This window comes from Scyliorhinus torazame, chromosome 15 (assembly GCF_047496885.1).
Source record: "Scyliorhinus torazame isolate Kashiwa2021f chromosome 15, sScyTor2.1, whole genome shotgun sequence".
Lineage (NCBI taxonomy): Eukaryota > Metazoa > Chordata > Chondrichthyes > Carcharhiniformes > Scyliorhinidae > Scyliorhinus > Scyliorhinus torazame.
The window spans coordinates 174433804-174450658 of NC_092721.1; the positions used below are offsets into that span (position 1 = coordinate 174433804).

General features: G+C 46.7%; 1 protein-coding gene across 4 annotated transcripts in view; it reads left to right on the plus strand.

Moving 5' to 3' along the window:
• The window catches only part of relt (RELT TNF receptor), a 124471-nt gene that overhangs the window by 33927 nt on the left and 73689 nt on the right, over window positions 1-16855 (plus strand). For all 4 annotated transcript variants that reach the window (XM_072477123.1, XM_072477122.1, XM_072477121.1 and 1 more), the window contains 2 exons: window positions 12472-12585; window positions 15073-15251. In XM_072477123.1, coding sequence (XP_072333224.1) covers window positions 12472-12585; window positions 15073-15251 — 293 coding nt within the window. The remainder of the gene's footprint in view (window positions 1-12471; window positions 12586-15072; window positions 15252-16855) is intronic.

Sequence of the window (16855 nt, forward strand, 5' to 3'; positions counted from 1 at the left end):
CGCACCGCTAGCCAAGCTGTTCCAAAACAGCTACAACACTGGCATCTACCCGACAATGTGGAAAATTACCCAGTGTGTCCTGTACACAAGAAACAGGACAAATCCAACCCCAGCCAACTACTGCCCTATCATAGAACATACAGTGCAGAAGGAGGCCATTCAGCCCATCGAGTCTGCACCGACCCACTTAAGCCCTCACTTCCACCCTATCCTGTTAATCCAATAACCCCTCCTAACCTTTTTGGACACTAAGGGCAATTTATCATAGTCAGTCCACCTAACCTGCAAGTCTTTGGACTGTGGGAATAAACTGGAGCACCCGCAGGAAACCCACGCAGACACGGGGAGAACGCGCAGACTCCGCACAGACAGTTACCCAGCGGGGAATCGAACCTGGGACCCTGGTGCTGTGAAGCCACAGTGCTAGCCACTTGTGCTACCGTGCTGCCCTATCAGTCTACTCTCCATCATCAGCAAAGTGATGGAATGAGTCATTAACAGTGCTATCAAGCGGCACTTACTCAGCAGTAACCAGCTCAAGGATACTCAGTTTGGGTTCCGCCAGGGTCACTCAGCTCCTGGCCTCATTACAGCCTTTGTTCAAACATGGACAAAAGAGCTGAATGCCAGAGGTGAGGTGAGAGTGACTGCCCTTGACATCAAGGTAGCATTTGACCGAGTGTGGCATCAAGGAGCCCTCGCCAAACTGGAGTCAATGGGAATCAGGGGAAAGCTCTCCGCTGGTTGGAGTCATACCTGGCGCAAAGGAAGATGGTTGTGATGATTGGAGGTCAATCATCTCAGCTCCATGACATCACTGCAGTAGTTCCTCAGGGTAGTGCCCTAGACCCAACCATCTTCAGCTGCTTCATCAATTACCTCCCTCCCATCATCAGGTCAGAAGTGGGGGTGTTTGCGGATGACTGCACAATGTTCAGCACCATTCATGACTTCTCAGATAATGAAGCAGTCCATGTCCAAATACAGCAACACCTGGACAATATCCAGGCTTGGGCTGGCAAGTGGTAAGTTACATTTGTGCCACACAAGTGCCTGGCAATGACCATCCCCTACAAGAGAGGATCTAACCACTGCCCCTTGACATTCAATGGCATTACCATTGTTACCATTGATCAGAAACTGAATTGGACAAGCCATATTAATACTGTAGCTACCAGGGCAGGTTAAAGGCTAGACATCCTACGGCGAGTAACTCACCTCCTGACCGCCCAAAGCCTGTCCACCATCTATACGGCACAAGTCAGGAGTGTAATGGAATACTCTCCACTTGCCTGGCAGAGTGCAACTCCAACAACACTCAAGAAGCTTGACACCATCTAGGATAAAGCAGCCCGCTTGATTGCTCCCCCTTCCACAAACATTCAAACCCTCCACCACCGACGAACAGTGGCAGCCGTGTGTACCATCTGCAAGGAAACCCATGCAAACATGGGGAGAATGTACAAACTCCACACATACAGTCACCCAAGGCCGGAATTGAACCGGGGTCCCTGCCGCTGTGAGGCAACAGTGCTAACCACTGTGCCACCGTGCAGATGCACCCTGATGCACACTGGGTGAGTTGACACCGGCATGCCACTCTCTCTTCTGTGCTGATGCACGAAAGATCTTTGTGCAGCTTAACAGCAACATTAAGTTAAGCCCCTCAGCAGTTCCCCAGAAGGAACAGGTGAATTTGTGGGGACGTTTTGTGCGTCACTTGGTAAAACTAGTGACGAGGTTCTCATATGTTTCTGAGAATTGGCACAGGTGGAGAGATGCAGTGTCTGTCTGTATCTCCTGATTCATTTTGTGATACCTGGGGATTATTTTTTTAAACAGGAAATTACTTTCAGCAATGCACATTTGGGAGTATCAGACGTCTGCAAGCAGGGATAGATTGTTGATGCAATAGTGAGTCAAGGAATGATTACATAGCTTCATGCCAGGAGTCACTGACCCTGTCTTCAGTGTTACGAGGAATCGGGGAGAGGAGAGGGAGGATAACTGCTGTTCAATTCCCCAAGGTTGTCCAGATGAGGAGTGCCTGGGACAAAAGAGCTCTAAAAGCAGAATGAAACAAAAAGCTCTTGGCAGCTTGTTATGCAAGCAGGTGGGTCAGGAGTCTGTCGTGAACTTCTGTAATGTGAGCCAAAGTACTGTAGATTTTATTTCGAGTGATCAGTGTCACAATTTGCCACAAAAGTAATGTGTGGTTAATTCTCACCGAATGGTAGGAAAAATGAAACAATTTTGCAGTATTTGAAGAGCTTATGAGCTTCAATAATATAAAGTGACTGTGCACATCCATTCTGACAATGGGGCTTATCTGATCGATCTTTCTCTATCAGACATGGCTCAGTCATGCTGCATTTTTAAAAAAATTGACCGTAAACATTTTTGATTGAAACCACCATCTGATGTTAATTTTGAAGTTTCCTGTTCTGCTATTTTAATATCAATAGAAGCATGTTTAGTGCCTTTTCTATTCATTTTGCATCGTATTGTTGCTAACTTTTGGTTGGTTCTTAATTTGGCTCTATTTAATCACGTTTGCTCAAGAGTCGCCAGGTATCTTTCGACACCGCCACAAGGTTCAGAACCGAATACTGATCAATGACTCGATACACCAGTTAGTAAGTTCAAAAGCAATACTCATTTATTTACACACAGTCAAATCTACTCATGCATAAACTCTACAAACTAAACTACCACTATTACTAAGGCCTATACTTAGCTTCGGGCGCCTACTCAGTCAGAGGAACAATGGCCGTTGCTCAGTTCTGAGGCTGCTGGGTTGAGCTGTTTACAGGGTAGCAACTAGGAGCGTCTATCTCGTAGCGTGCGTTGACTTGGAACTTACTTGGTCTGCTGTAGCTGCTAGGCTGGTCTCTCTCTTCGCTGAGAGCCAAAGCCAAAGGAGAGCGTTCTCCCTTGGGGGATACCTTTTATACCCAAAAAGGCTTTGCGCTCTTTTGGGTGGGCCTTGAACTTGGCCTCAACTAATTGGGTCTTTCCCAATCATCAGTATCGATTTTCCTCCAATAGAGGGGTGGTTCCCTGATCGCTGGGCGTGTCCTGGTGACTGTCAGTCAGCTTTGTCTTAGGTTTTTCTGGCGCCGGGGAGTCTGTCCTAACATTGTGTATCTAAATGTTTCCCTTTTGTCCCCGGAGATGGCTCATTAGTATGTAAATCGTTTGGTAGTTTCTGTCCTGTCTGAGCGTTTAAGGTTCTAATCAACAGACAGAGCTTGCACCTGCTTGTTTCTTAGCATTGTCCAATTTTCCTTGCAGTCTTTGCAAGTGTCCATTTTATAATCGGGACGTGGCCATCCCAGATGGCTACACTCCCTCCTTGTGATCCTCAACGCGAAGTGTGAAGGATCACATTACCATGGCGTCTTCATCCTCTGATCCCCGGGGCACCCATGCTTAGGCTCTACACTGTCCTATCCTTTGCAACAAAATTTTACCTAAACCATTTTAAACACATTCATTATCAAAAAATTCCAAGGGGCGCTATGACATTAATACATGCATTACAGAAAAATTTAAAAAACTGGGACCTCTAACTATTCTCAATAAACTATCCTCATTTTAAACAATCCAAAAATACAAACAATCCAAAAATAATCTATACATCTTAAACTGTACAAAATAGCAGTACTCAAATTTCTCTGGCCTGGCAGTCAGACACAGAGGTTTACAATTCTTCATTCCACAGAATACATTAAACAAAATGGATGCTCTTTAATCCGTCCCAATGGGTTCGGGGGTCTGGTGAAATCCGAAAATGGGGGACCTAAATCTATATACCGGGGTGCGAGAGCAATATGCTCTGTTTCGCTATTTCCTGACTCTAAATGTTTGCACGACACTGCAAAGTATCGCCAGCACTAAGAGTGCTTCGACTACATATGAGAGTGAGTACCAGGTGATAAGCTTATCACACCAGGTCGGGGTATTGCCAGCCGTTGCTGGGCTAGTTATCTCGGGGTTCCGTGTATTGCAGGGATGAGAGTCATTTACGGTTTGTGTGGTAGGGGCCAGGGGGGTAGCGTCCGCACACAACTGAAGGGATCCCGCTAAGATCCATGTGAACACGAAGGCTGTCTTCATCTTTGTCGGACTTCTTTGTCTTCCTCTGTGCTTCCTGGGTTTCTGGGGTTCTGTGAACACAAGCATAATTTCTGTTATTATCTTGCTTCCGATCTCGTATGTCTGTCTGTCTGTCCTTTACTGCCAATTTCCCTTTATAATTGGTCACCATCTGTGACTCCCTCATTTAAAAAATTTTTTTTTATAAACCGAATATTTGGACAAGACATCTAAGAAAATACTGCCGTACTGCGAGCCGTCTCTCAGCCTGTGAGATTTACCATCCCAGTGTTTGAGGATGTAAATAGCACAGGGAAGCAACCTAAGGGTTGCCAAAACCAAACAAAAGAATTTTGAACGTAACGAGCCAAAATGGGGTGCGTATGGGCAGAATCCCCGGGTAGGACGGTGATCAATGCCGTATGTGCTCTACCCAAGCGTAGCTGACCAGAGGGGGGTCCTCAGGCAGGGCGGGGGCCAATGCCGTTTCTCCACTGCCTGAGCAACCGGCAAGAACGGGTAAGAATGTGGTCGTCGTGGGGGGCTGCCTCTCGAATTAGGAGAGCAACTATGAGTCGGGTTCTGTCGACAGACTAGTTCCTCCGAACTATTGTCTGGGACAAACTTGTTCCATTAACAAGTTTCTGGGGACAAACTAGATCCTCTAACAGCCATTGGCCGTCAAAGGTGGTGGTGACGTGGGGCCGTGAAATCTTTCCGAGTTTACACACAACACTTAACGATAACACTAACGAACAAACATTCAACAAACATGGTGCAGGTTCCATCAGAAAGGACACCCTATCTCTCATCGGTTCCTTTTTTCTCCATCAACTGGACACCTCACTGCTCAATAGCGAACAGGGTCGCAAAGGGATTTGTTTGGTGGGAGTCAGACTCTTAAGTCATCATCTTCTCCCGGCTGCCAAACTCTTGTCTGTAGTAACCGTGCTAAAGCTGCTTGGGGCCAATTGTGGTCCATCTCATCATTCCAGATGAGCCTGAACGAATTGTCACAGTGCCAGAATCGTGTGTCGAGGTTGGAACTACTATGCTTCAATCCGGAATCGTCGGGCAGTGGTCTGGGTCAGGGGCTTTGATATAAGTGATTTCAAATGGGTCGGTAGAATGAAGCTCAGATTCACTGGGAGTGGGGCCTGGTGCAGGGGTGCAGTCGTATCGTGGTGTGCTGTGGCTATCGTCATCTTGATCGCTATCACTGTCGCTGTCGCTGTTGGTTGAGGGAAGGGAGAGGCGGAGTCGTGCCTCTGGGGCCAGAGTTTAAGTCGTGTCTGAGGGTGGGCTGGAGTGGTTGGGGGAGGGTAGGAATACGTCATCTGAGGGCGGGGCGTGATCGTCTGCTGCTGCAAGCAGGATGTGGTGTGTGTGCTTATTCTGTGAGCCATGAGCCTTGAGTTGGTTTATATGAAACCATGCAGACTTACCATTGGGATAGGTTATTTTGTATATTGAGGGGCTGACTTTGTCCGAAATGGAGTACGGTCCGGAAAATTTTGGGGAGAGGAATGAACTGGGGTTGTAAAGGGAAAGCATAACTTGTTGCCCTACTGTAAACTCAGTGGCGTGTACTGTTTTGTCGAAACAGGCTTTGCTCTGTTTCTTCCTGGTTCCAAGTCTCACTGCTGCGGCGAGTTGGGCTGCCTTTATGTTCTGTACTAGTTTCGTGACCGCGTTTTCATGTGTGAGGGCTGTAACTGCGGGGCTGGCCAAATCCAGTCCTCGTAAATACTCAGTGCCTGGGGCATCCGGTCATGAGGGTGTGGGGGGTGTAACCTGTGGATGTAGATACTGTGTTTCTTAAAAACATCAAAGCAAATCCCAGGTGCTATTATTTTGCCGAACCATTTTCCTGAGGGTGTCTTTCAATGTCCTATTCATTCATTCTACGATACCACTTGACTGGGGGTGGTATGCGATATGGAACTTTTGTGTAATTCCGAAAATCGTGAGGACGTTTTTCATTACACGTCCGGTGAAATGGGAGCCTTGGTCGGACTCTATACTGCGTGGTAGGCCCCATCTTGTAAAGATGTGGTGTGTTAATATTTTAGCCGTCATCTTGGCCGCATTAGCTCTTGACGGAAATGCTTCCACCCATTTTGTGAAGGTTTCTATGACCACCAACACATACTTGTAACTATTTCTGCACGGGGGTAGGGGTCCTATATAATCTATCTGGAGATTTGTCCAGGGTCCATTAACGGGGCGGGTATGGCTAAGTTGAGCCTTTTTGGCATATCTGTCCGGATTGTTCTGGGCACAGATTAAACAATTCTCTACGTAGTGTGTGACATCGGTTTTTAAATCAGGCCACCAGCAAAGCGGACTGAGGTGTGCTAGGGTGGGTTCAATTCCTTGGTGTCCATGATTGTCAAGGAACTGACAAATGATCTGGTTCCTGCCTTGGCTGGGAACTATATAAATGCCATCCTTTAAAATCACACCGTCGTGTGTGGTAATCGCGTTTCTAAACTTGTCGTACAGGGCTGGGAAGGTTCCTGTTAAAACTTCCCTGAATTTCTCGTCCTCTTTCTGGGCCTTTGCTAAATCCTGAATGTTGGTCTGTGAGACCTGAACTGCGTATACTGGGGTGCTTTCAGGGGGGTTCCAAAAATAGCCATGCTTGGAGTCTGCCTTCGCTAGGGTGTCTGCTTTAACTTTTCCAGGGGGGAAAGAACGGTGATGACTGCGAACCTTAATTATGCCGTATTTCCTATCATTCGCTGTCTCTAAGATATGGTGGAGTAATGGGGCTGAGGGTAGAGGTTTACCGTCCGCGGAAACAAATCCTCTTGTTTCCCAGAGTGGTAGAAACTCTGTCAAACTATTACAGACGTACAAGCTGTCTGAATAGATGTCTGCTGGGGTCAGGAACGAGTCTGGGTGGTCTACAATATACGCAATTGCTGCCAGCTCTGCTGCCTGCGAGCCTAAGTGTCCTGGCAACCTCAAGGAAATTTCATCTAGGGCGCGTCCCTGCGCGTCGTCTACATATATACCGCAACCGGTAATTCTCTCTCCATTTAACACTGTGGCGTAACTGGTCGTGGCGTTCCTGGAGGAGCACTGCCGAAAGTGTTCGGTCGGTGCTTGCTACCTCTATAGCGTACGGGGAATGTGGATCTGGGACCTGTAGTGCGGGGGCTGCACTGAGTGCTCTTTTTAAAGCGTCCACGGCATCTGTGTGCTGTGGAAGCCATTCCCAAGGTGCCTGCTTCTTGAGAAGTTCGGAAAGGGGCGCTGCTTTAGTGGCAAAACCGTCAATATGGTTTCGGCAGCAACCAACTAGTCCTGAAAATGACCGGAGGGCTGAGACATTGTGGGGAAGGGGCAATTTGAAGATCGAGTCAATTCTCTTTTGCTCGATCTCGCGTTTACCATGAGTGTTCTCTGTTGCCAAGTAAATCACTTTTTCTTTCAGAATCTGGGCCTTCTTGGGGTTGACTTTACAACCAATTTCTTTTAGGAGTGTTAGGAGTTCGGCGAGAAGCAAACGGTGCTCTCCCTTTGTGTCTGTCTGTAGTAACAAGTCATCTACATACTGGACCAGACAATCGGGGCAGGAAAATTTTGCTAATCCATTTGCCAGCTGTCGGTGGAAAATGGAAGGGGAGTTGTGGAAGCCTTGTGGAAGGCACGTCCACGTGTATTGTTGCCCTTGGAATGTAAAGGCGTATTTGTACTGGCACGCTTTAGCCAATGGAATGGACCAGAAGCCATTACTAACGTCCAAAACCGAAAAAAAACTTGACTGGAGTCCCTGTTTGAGCATGGTCTCGGGACTCGTGGCTATGGTGGGGGCTGCTGCTGGGGTTACTTTGTTCAGTTCCCGGTAATCAATGGTCAGTCGCCATGCTCCATCCGGTTTCCTGACGGGCCAAATCGGTACGTTGTTTGTAGAGGCTACTGATCTGAGTACGCCTTGATCCAACAAACTCTCTATTACTTTGGAGATGTCTCCCACTGCTTCCTGGGGAAATCCGTACTGCTTCTGGGGTTTAGGGTCGGAACCTGTAACGTTCACAAAGCCAGTCAAGCTGCCACAGTCGTGCTTGTGCTGTGCAAATGCTGCTTTATGTTCCTGCAGGACTGCCCTAATCTGTTTGTCTGCACTAATGGCTCGAGGGTCGAACCAGAAGTCTCCTACTGAGCTAATCCTATTTACGTATTCTCCTACTGTGAGCGTGGCGGGGGCTCGTGCTGCCTTTGCCATTTTCCATACACACCTTGTTAACTGGATCAAAAGAGAGGTTATGGGAGCTCATGAAATCGATCCCAAGGATATGTTCTGCTGTCCGGGGCAGATCAACTAAAACTACGGGGTGCTTGGTTGCGATGTTCCCTATCTGTATTGTTACAGGGGCTGTGATGTGTCCCTGTTGTAAATGGCCTGTAAACCGCTGAGTGTAATGCCACATGTCTCGCTGGAACATCGTGGAGGAATTGAGTGTGGTGCGGGACCCTCCTGTGTCCCAAAGAAATTCCACGGGTTGTCCCTGAACTTTGCCTGCTACTACCGGTCTACCGGACTTGTCCCAAAGGGTGTCACAGACCCAAGTTGGGGAGCCCAAACACCGTCAGTCGGTGCCGTTCATGTCTGCATTCTCTGAACGGGCGCTAACGCTATGGATCGGCTTTGCCCTATTCTTGTTTAGGGTGCCTGTCTGTTGGCTTCTCTGCTGCTTCTGGGGCGCGTTGCACTCTCGTGCAAAGTGTCCTAGTTGTCCACAATTATAACATTCCTGAGCTTTGGGCTGGGGTTGGCTGTTCCTGCCCTCATTTACCCATGCGGGGTTCTGGTGTGCCTTAACTGGGTTCATTTCTACCTGCTCTTCATCGGGTGTTATAAATGCAGTTTTGCCTGCAATTGATTGCTCCCAAGCGCGGGACAATCTCTTCAAACCCCATTTTTCATTGTGGGCCTCATCTGAGGGGTCATAATTTGCGCAAGCTTTTCGTCCTACTTCTGTGCCGTGGGAGACTAGAATTCGGGTCCATTTGGCCATATTATCTGGGGACAAATGGGCACTGGCTAACTCTCCAAAAACTGCGGTAAAGTGAATCCACAAACGTCCAGCAAACGCTGTGGGGTGCTCTGTCTTCTTTTGCCTACACTTATTTAGACCTTCTACGGGGTCTCCTCTGTTAAAGCCGATCACATCAAGGATCGCTGTGTGCATCTCTTGGAGTGTGCCTCCTCCTACATTCTGTGGGTCGGGAAGGGCTGCTACGACTGAAGGGTCGAGGCTTAAAACTGTGAGCTTCACTTGCTCCTTTTCGTCCAGGCCGTACATGGTCGCCTGTTGTCTGACTTTCATGAAAAATTGGTGGGGGTCGGATGTGGGAAGGAACGGTGTAATTTTTCCACACGCGTCCCGTAATTGGGTCACGGTTAACGGGGTTGTGTAAAGGAAATCTGCTTCTCCTTCTCCTGCGGCCCTGCGGTGTGTGGTCACAGGATTCATGGGGGTGTGTTCTGCCTGTTCGGTTGGGGGTTGGGGCGCTTTCCTTTTCTGGGGTTTTTCCTGCGTACATGTCCCATGTAAGTATCTATGGGCAGTCTCGTTCAATTCCTGCCAATCGGGGCCGTTTTCTTGATCTAATTGGGGTCCGAATGTACTCTGAAATTCATTTTGCACGGACAGCAGAGATTGCAATTCTGCAATTTGCTTCCGGCACTTTGCATGGTCTACTGAGCTCTGCCTTTGTTCCGTTGTGGAAGTATGGAGTGCTCGTAGGGCTGCTTTTAAATCATTGCACTGTTTCTGCAATTTCTCAACTTGCTGTTCTGTTTCTTGTCTTACCAAGACCGCACATTGCGTGTCCTGGTAGGCCTTATCATATTGTGTCTGAAAGCTGTTCAAATGCGCGAGACAAGCCTGATGTGCCCACTTGACATCATCCACCTCTCTGTCCCTTGCTGCTAACTGCTCTTTCAGATCTCAATTCTCTTTCTCTACCTCACTTACGTCTACCTCACTACTTCTGTCTCTCTACTCTATCTCTCTACGGAGCATCCTAACGACCTCCTCTGTGCCTCACAATTGTGCCAGACAGGACATGATTGCCATTGGCTTGCGAGCTTTCCCTAAGCTCTTCTTGTGGATCTCTGACAGGTTCTCCCACTAAGTATGTCCTATACTCCCGGATCCTGTTTCCTCATTATCAGAATTCACTCAAAAGGGGCCATCCTTTCCCTTTGAGATACTTCCTGATCTCTTCTTCCCAAACGGGACACTGTCCTACTCTACTGGTCGCTACGACCTCGAATTCCTGGGGGTTCATAAGGCGTTCCATTGCCTTCACTGCCATTTTCTCTCCTAGGATCTCTACTGAATTTGGAACAGGGGGTGATAAAGCGGTGATGTAAACATGGGTACGGCTTACGCTAATTTCCGGCCTACACAACTCCCGACAGCTTTTCGCAACAAAATCTCTCAGGTTTACCTTATATCCCTGTTAGTACGCATGCATCAACACACTTCCGAATCTCGGCGGCTTGATCAGTACTGTTTTGACGCTTGTGGTTTTTCTTTCTGTTCCCAATTGGATTCTCAATTCAAATTTTGGGTTCTCTCGGAGTGGTTAGGCCACTTCTAAATCGAGTCCCGTCAGATGTCGCCAGTAAATGTTGCTAACTTTTGGCTGGCTCTTAATTTGGCTCTATTTAATCACGTTTGCTCAAGAGTCGCCAGGTATCTTTCGACACCGCCACAAGGTTCAGAACCGAATACTGATCAATGACTCGATACATTAGTTAGTAAGTTCAAAAGCAATGCTCATTTATTTACACACAGTCAAATCTACTCAAGCATAAACTCTATAAACTAAACTACCACTATTACTAAGGACTATACTTAGATTCGGGCGCCCACTCAGTCAGAGGAACAATGGCCGTTGCTCGGTTCTGAGGCTGCTGGGTTGAGCTGTTTACAGGGTAGCAACTAGGAGCGTCTATCTCGTAACTTGCGTTGACTTGGAACTTACTTGGTCTGCTGTAGCTGCTAGGCTGGTCTCTCTCTTCGCTGAGAGCCAAAGCCAAAGGAGAGCGTTCTCCCTTGGGGGATACCTTTTAGACCCAAAATGGCTTCGCGCTCTTTTGGGCGGGCCTTGAACTTGGCCTCAACTAATTGGGTCTTTACCAATCATCGGTATCAATTTTCCTCCAGTTGAGGGGTGATTCCCTGATCGCTGGCCATGTCCTGGTGACTGTCAGTCTGCTTTGTCTTAGCTCCTTCTGGCGCCGGGGAGCCTGTCCTAACAGTGTGCATCTAAATGTTTCCCTTTTGTCCCCGGAGATGGCTCATTAGTATGTAAATCGTTTGGCAGTTTCTGTCCTGTCTGAGAGTTTAAGGTTCTAATCAACAGACAGAGCTTGCACCTGCTTGTTTCTTAGTATTGTCCAATTTTCCCTGCAGTCTTTGCAAGTGTCCATTTTGTAATTGGGACGTGGCCATCCCAGATGGCTACAGTATGATTTCAAACCATTTGCGTAACTCCTACTGTGGAGAATTTTTTTTTTTTAATTTAGAGTGCCCAATTCATTTTTTACAATTAAGGGTCAATTTAGCGTGGCCAATCCACCGACCCTGCGCATCTTTGGGTTGTGGGGGTGAAACCCACGCAAACACGGCGAGAATGTGCAAACTCCACACGGACAGTGACCCAGGGCCGGGATTGAACCTGGGACCTCGGTGCAGTGAGGCAGCAGTGCTAACTACTGTGCCACTGTGCTGCCCTAACTGTGGAGAATTGTACGGATCTTCGGAACATAGGAATTAGGAGCAGAAGTCGGCAATTCAGCCCTTCGAGCCTGCACCACCATTCAATCAGATCATGGTTGATCTCTTCCTGGTCTCAAATCCACCTCCCTGCCTGTTCCCCATATTCCTTTAACCTGTTTTTTAAAATCAGAAATATATCTAACTTAGGGGTGGATAGGGTAGTCAATGAACAGTAATGAAATGTTGGGGAAATTGGCTATGATGTAGAGTGGGTCACTGAACGGGCTGAAATTGAAGGTTCTTCCCCCCCGATTTTATATTGCACACGGACATGGCATTCAAGCTTGGGTTTTCCAATTGGCATTATTTTAACATCCCGTATCAAATAATTGGATTTCCCAATTGCAAATCTAATCCACTTTATCTGGAAAACGACAGAAGTTCAGGAAAGTTCTGATTTCTGCACAGGAAGGGTTAATGGAATGATAAAGTCAGCCGATTGTCAGAAGGTGACATTATTGTTTCAGAGAATTTATGAGCTGCTTCAATAAGAAATTCATTAGGCATTACTGGAAGTGAGGAGGTTGTATGATTCTGTGTCAATAATCATGTGCCTTTCCACTCATAGCTGCTGAGCTGCAGAAGTGTGACGACGCTGCAATGTGGCGAGCAGGAGTTTGAGGACAAGAAAGGTCGGTGTGTCCCCTGTTTGCACTGTCCTCCAGGGCAAGAGCCTGACAAGGTAATGAATGCAAAATTGATGTTAATATGCAATGCTTGGTTCATAGCTGCATTCAGTTTGTAAAGACATGCTTTTTCGACAACATGTCAGCCATGGCTCAGTTGGTCACACTCTCGCTTGCCATCCTGACTTGGAAATATATCGCCGTTCCTTCACTATCGCTGGGTCGAAATCCTGGAACTCCTTCCCTAACTGCACCGTGGGTGTACCTACACCATAAGACTGCAGTGGTTCAAGAAGGCAGCTCACCACCACTTATGAAGGGCAACTAGGGATGGGCGATAAAATGCTGGCCTAACCAGCAACGCCCACATCCCGTAAATAAATAAGATAAAACCTCTCACTTCTGTATCAGAAGTTGTGCATTCAAGTCGCACTCATTCCAAAGATGTGCAGGTTAGGTGGATTGGCCAAGATCAATGCATGGGGTCACGGGGATAGGGCAGGGAAATGGGCCTAGGTGGGGTGCTGTTTCAGAGGGCCGGTGCAGACTCGATAGGCTGAATGCCCTTCTTCGGCACTGTAGGGATTCTACTGATTCTGTGCAAGAGAGGCTGTCTTTTGAATTAGATGTTGCATTGAGGCTCCCTTCACCCTCTTAGGTAGACATAAAAATCCCAAGGCTTTACTTTGAAGAAGGGCATTCAATAAAAGATTTGAGAGTTGATGATCACAAGGGCTTTTACGTTGATTTTTATTTTAACCCTATCAGCCCAGAGGAAACCAGGGGTGTTGATGGTACAAATTAGTAATTGACCCTGGCTGGTGGCAATCTGCCACAGCCACTTCTGGGAGCCCTGTTAGGATTGAGTCTCAATCTAGATGCCCACTGGCTACCGTCAGGATTCCCAACTTGGAGGGAATTGTCCACCGGACATTATGATGGCCACTGCCGGTACTGCAATGCGGCCTAGTTGAGGGATCGATGCGATGGCTGAATGGGACGGCATCACCGAGGCTGGTTAGGCAGGACCCTTGAGGGTTAGGGGAAAAGTGTGTGTGTGGGGGGGGGATTTTTGTCAAGGGCGAGAGTCCTTCTATTTGCAACAGTGGATCCGTCCATTGGGCTCGGGGTGCCACAGAGAAGATGGACTCCCCCAAAAAGGCCACAGGCATTCCCACCAGAGTTTATTTAGCACTTTGCCCACATCTTGTGGTCCTTACCTGTCACCGGTAGAATACGGCAGCGAGACGAGGCCCTTAATCCTGGACTTAATTGGTTGGGGTGTGCAGTCAGAAGGAGATGGCAAATCCACCCCTTAGCCTTCGGGCCCATTATACAGCCGGACCCCACATCCGACCCCTCTCCAGGGTTGGGGGGGGGGGGGGTGCAGAGTATTAAATTGTACCCTGCAAGTCGGTTCCCCATTGTGTCAGCAGGAGAAAACAGCAATTTTAGATTGGGCTTGTGTGGGGAAGTCATTTGTGATGACCCTACCTGGGCCACCAAGGGTCAGGCTTGAAGAGGCCGAGTCAATATTTTTCTTTCCATAGTGATGAGGCACAATGGAATGCTCACAGCTTCTTATCTCATTGCATCTTGTTTGTTGGCTGACTTCGATGGCAATTAAAATCAGGATTGCTGTAAAACAGACTGCCAATTTACTCTATCCGCTTTACAATTTGGCCCAAGATTAACATTATCTGCTTGGCCAGTTTAATTGTGAGGTGTACTCAAGCACTGTCTTAGAAATTAAACATTAATCATATAATTTCTTCATTACTTTAGTAACAAATCATTAATAATCCCATTGTAAACTGAATAATGAACAAGAATGGTGGTTGAGATAAATTAAATTAAGCTGGGCAGAAAGATTTGGTTCATTTGGAAAAGAAAAGGATTCATGTAATCCTAAAATGCTTAAAATATTGATATAATTATTTTAGGCTCATTCTTATGTATTTTATAAAAATAATGTGCTGTGGCCAGCATGGTAGCATAGTGGTTAGCATAATTGCTTCACAGCTCCAGGGTCCCAGGTTCGAGTCCCGGCTTGGGTCACTGCCTGTGCGGAGTCTGCGCGTTCTCCCCGTGTGTGCGTGGGTTTACTCCGGGTGCTCCGGTTTCCTCCCACAGTCCAAAGATGTGCAGGTTAGGTGGATTAGCCATGCTAAATTGCCCTTAGTGTTGGGTGGGGTTACTGGGTTATGGGGATAGGGTGGAGGTGTGGGCTTGGGTAGGGTGCTCTTTCCAGGAGCCGGTGCAGACTCGATGGGCCGAATGGCCTCCTTCTGCACTGTAAATTCTATGATGATTCTAATACTGTTATCCCCGTTCAACAGTCACTTCCACCCGACTCTTTTAAAAGCTCTTTGGTAATGACAGAAAATACTACACAACTTTAATTGGCCCTGCATTTTGTGATCATCATTATTGGTGCCTTCGTCTTAATGACATAATTATAAACAAAGGAAGCTGCTTTGGGACTGCCCTCTGGGAAGGGTAATTACTTTTTACTGTGGTAAAATGTAATCTTTGTTCTTTAGGAATGCGGCTATGGAAACGGCATCAAAATGATCTGCAGAATCTGCGCCCCTGCCACCTTTTCAGACATATACAGTTCTGTGTCCTGCAAACCACACACCGACTGTGCTACTTTGAAGAAGACCTATGTCCATCTGGGAACAGCAGCAGCAGATGCCGTGTGCGGGCATTGTTTGTCAGGGTAATTACTCAGCCATCCTCCATGGTGTAAATTCTAGAGTGTGCGCAACTGTTGGGAAGCTTGTGTTTGTCTAGACTATTATCTATCTTTCTACTGGTATGCTCTTATGATCCTGGTAGATGCTGATAACATTTAAAAGAAAGACGATTGTCCCAGTGACAGACAGAAATAAACCAAGGGGCAAGAATTCACATTTTACGATGTTAACTGTAACAATCAAGCTAAAATTAATATAAAATCAAACGTTATTTAACAAGCAGCTAATGCACCAAACTTATGGAACGGTACTTTCCCATTTTGGGTGGCCTCACAGCTCCAGGGACCCAGGTTCAATTCCGGCCTCAGCCTACTGTCTGTACGGAGTTTGCACGTTCTCCCTGTGTCTGTGTGGGTTTCCTCTGGGTCCTCCAGTTTCCTCCCACAGTCCAAAGGTGAGCAGGTTAAGTGGATTGGCCATTCTAAGAAATTGCCCCTTTGTGCCCAAAGATGTGTAGGTTAGGTGGGGATTGGGCGGAGGAGTGGGACTAGGTAAGGTGCTCTTTCAGAGGGTCGGTGCAGAGTCGATGTGCCGAATGGCCTCACTGGAGGGAATTCTATGATTCCCTGATTAGCTATTGGATTAATGCCCTTGCAATCTGTTTTACAACTCCTATCGCTGTGCACTGCACCTCTGACAGATATATAACATTACAAGATTACATCGCAAGTTACTCCTCACTTTCCAGCAGGTTCCAGTGTCCATCAGAAGGCAGTCCACTCACAGGTCTCCCAAATCCACTTGCACCAGCAAGACTCGTTTTGTCGACTCTCTCTCTCTCTATCTTTTGAAACGTAGCCCTCTTCTAAAGTTCTGCATTTGTAAAAATGCCTAAATAAGTAACATTGAATCATGTAAAATCAATTTAATATTGTTCAGTAAAGGATCATATATATAGTGACTGGGACAGTTTCAGCTGCAATTTGTGGTGCGTAGTTAAACATAAAATGTGATTGGATATGTGTTTATATACATTATTGGGGATTGTGTGTATGTGTTTGTTTGCTGTCACATCAATTGCAATGTTACCAGTTGAATTTTAAGGATGAATATATTAACAAATGATTGAGATGTACCAACCTCTATGTGAGTTTGAGATCCCCACTGAAGTTGAAAAGATAGACAAATGAGACAAACTTCTATACAACATCTGGCACAATGTTTGCGAAACGCATTAACAGAAATGCAAATGAAGCGAATCCAACACTTTTTGTGTGACTTCACAAAGTGAAACTCTCCCAACACCACAAGACGTGGTATCTGCTTAGCAATCCGGATGTTAGTGCGATAATGCATTAGTAATATAACAATGGCCAAAACATTGAGAATCCAATATAACTACTTACTGAGTACAAATACCTATTTAGATCAGTCATTGGATTCAGATGTTGCTGTATTAACAGTTACACCTTCAGTATTTCACAAGCACAATGCAATGCATGCACATATTTCATTAAAAGATCAACGCTAGATAACCTTTATCAATGCAATATAATTAGTTTCTGTACACTGTAGTTTGCAAACCGAAGGTTGCTGCAATGTTTTTTTTAATAAATGTTTTATTAAA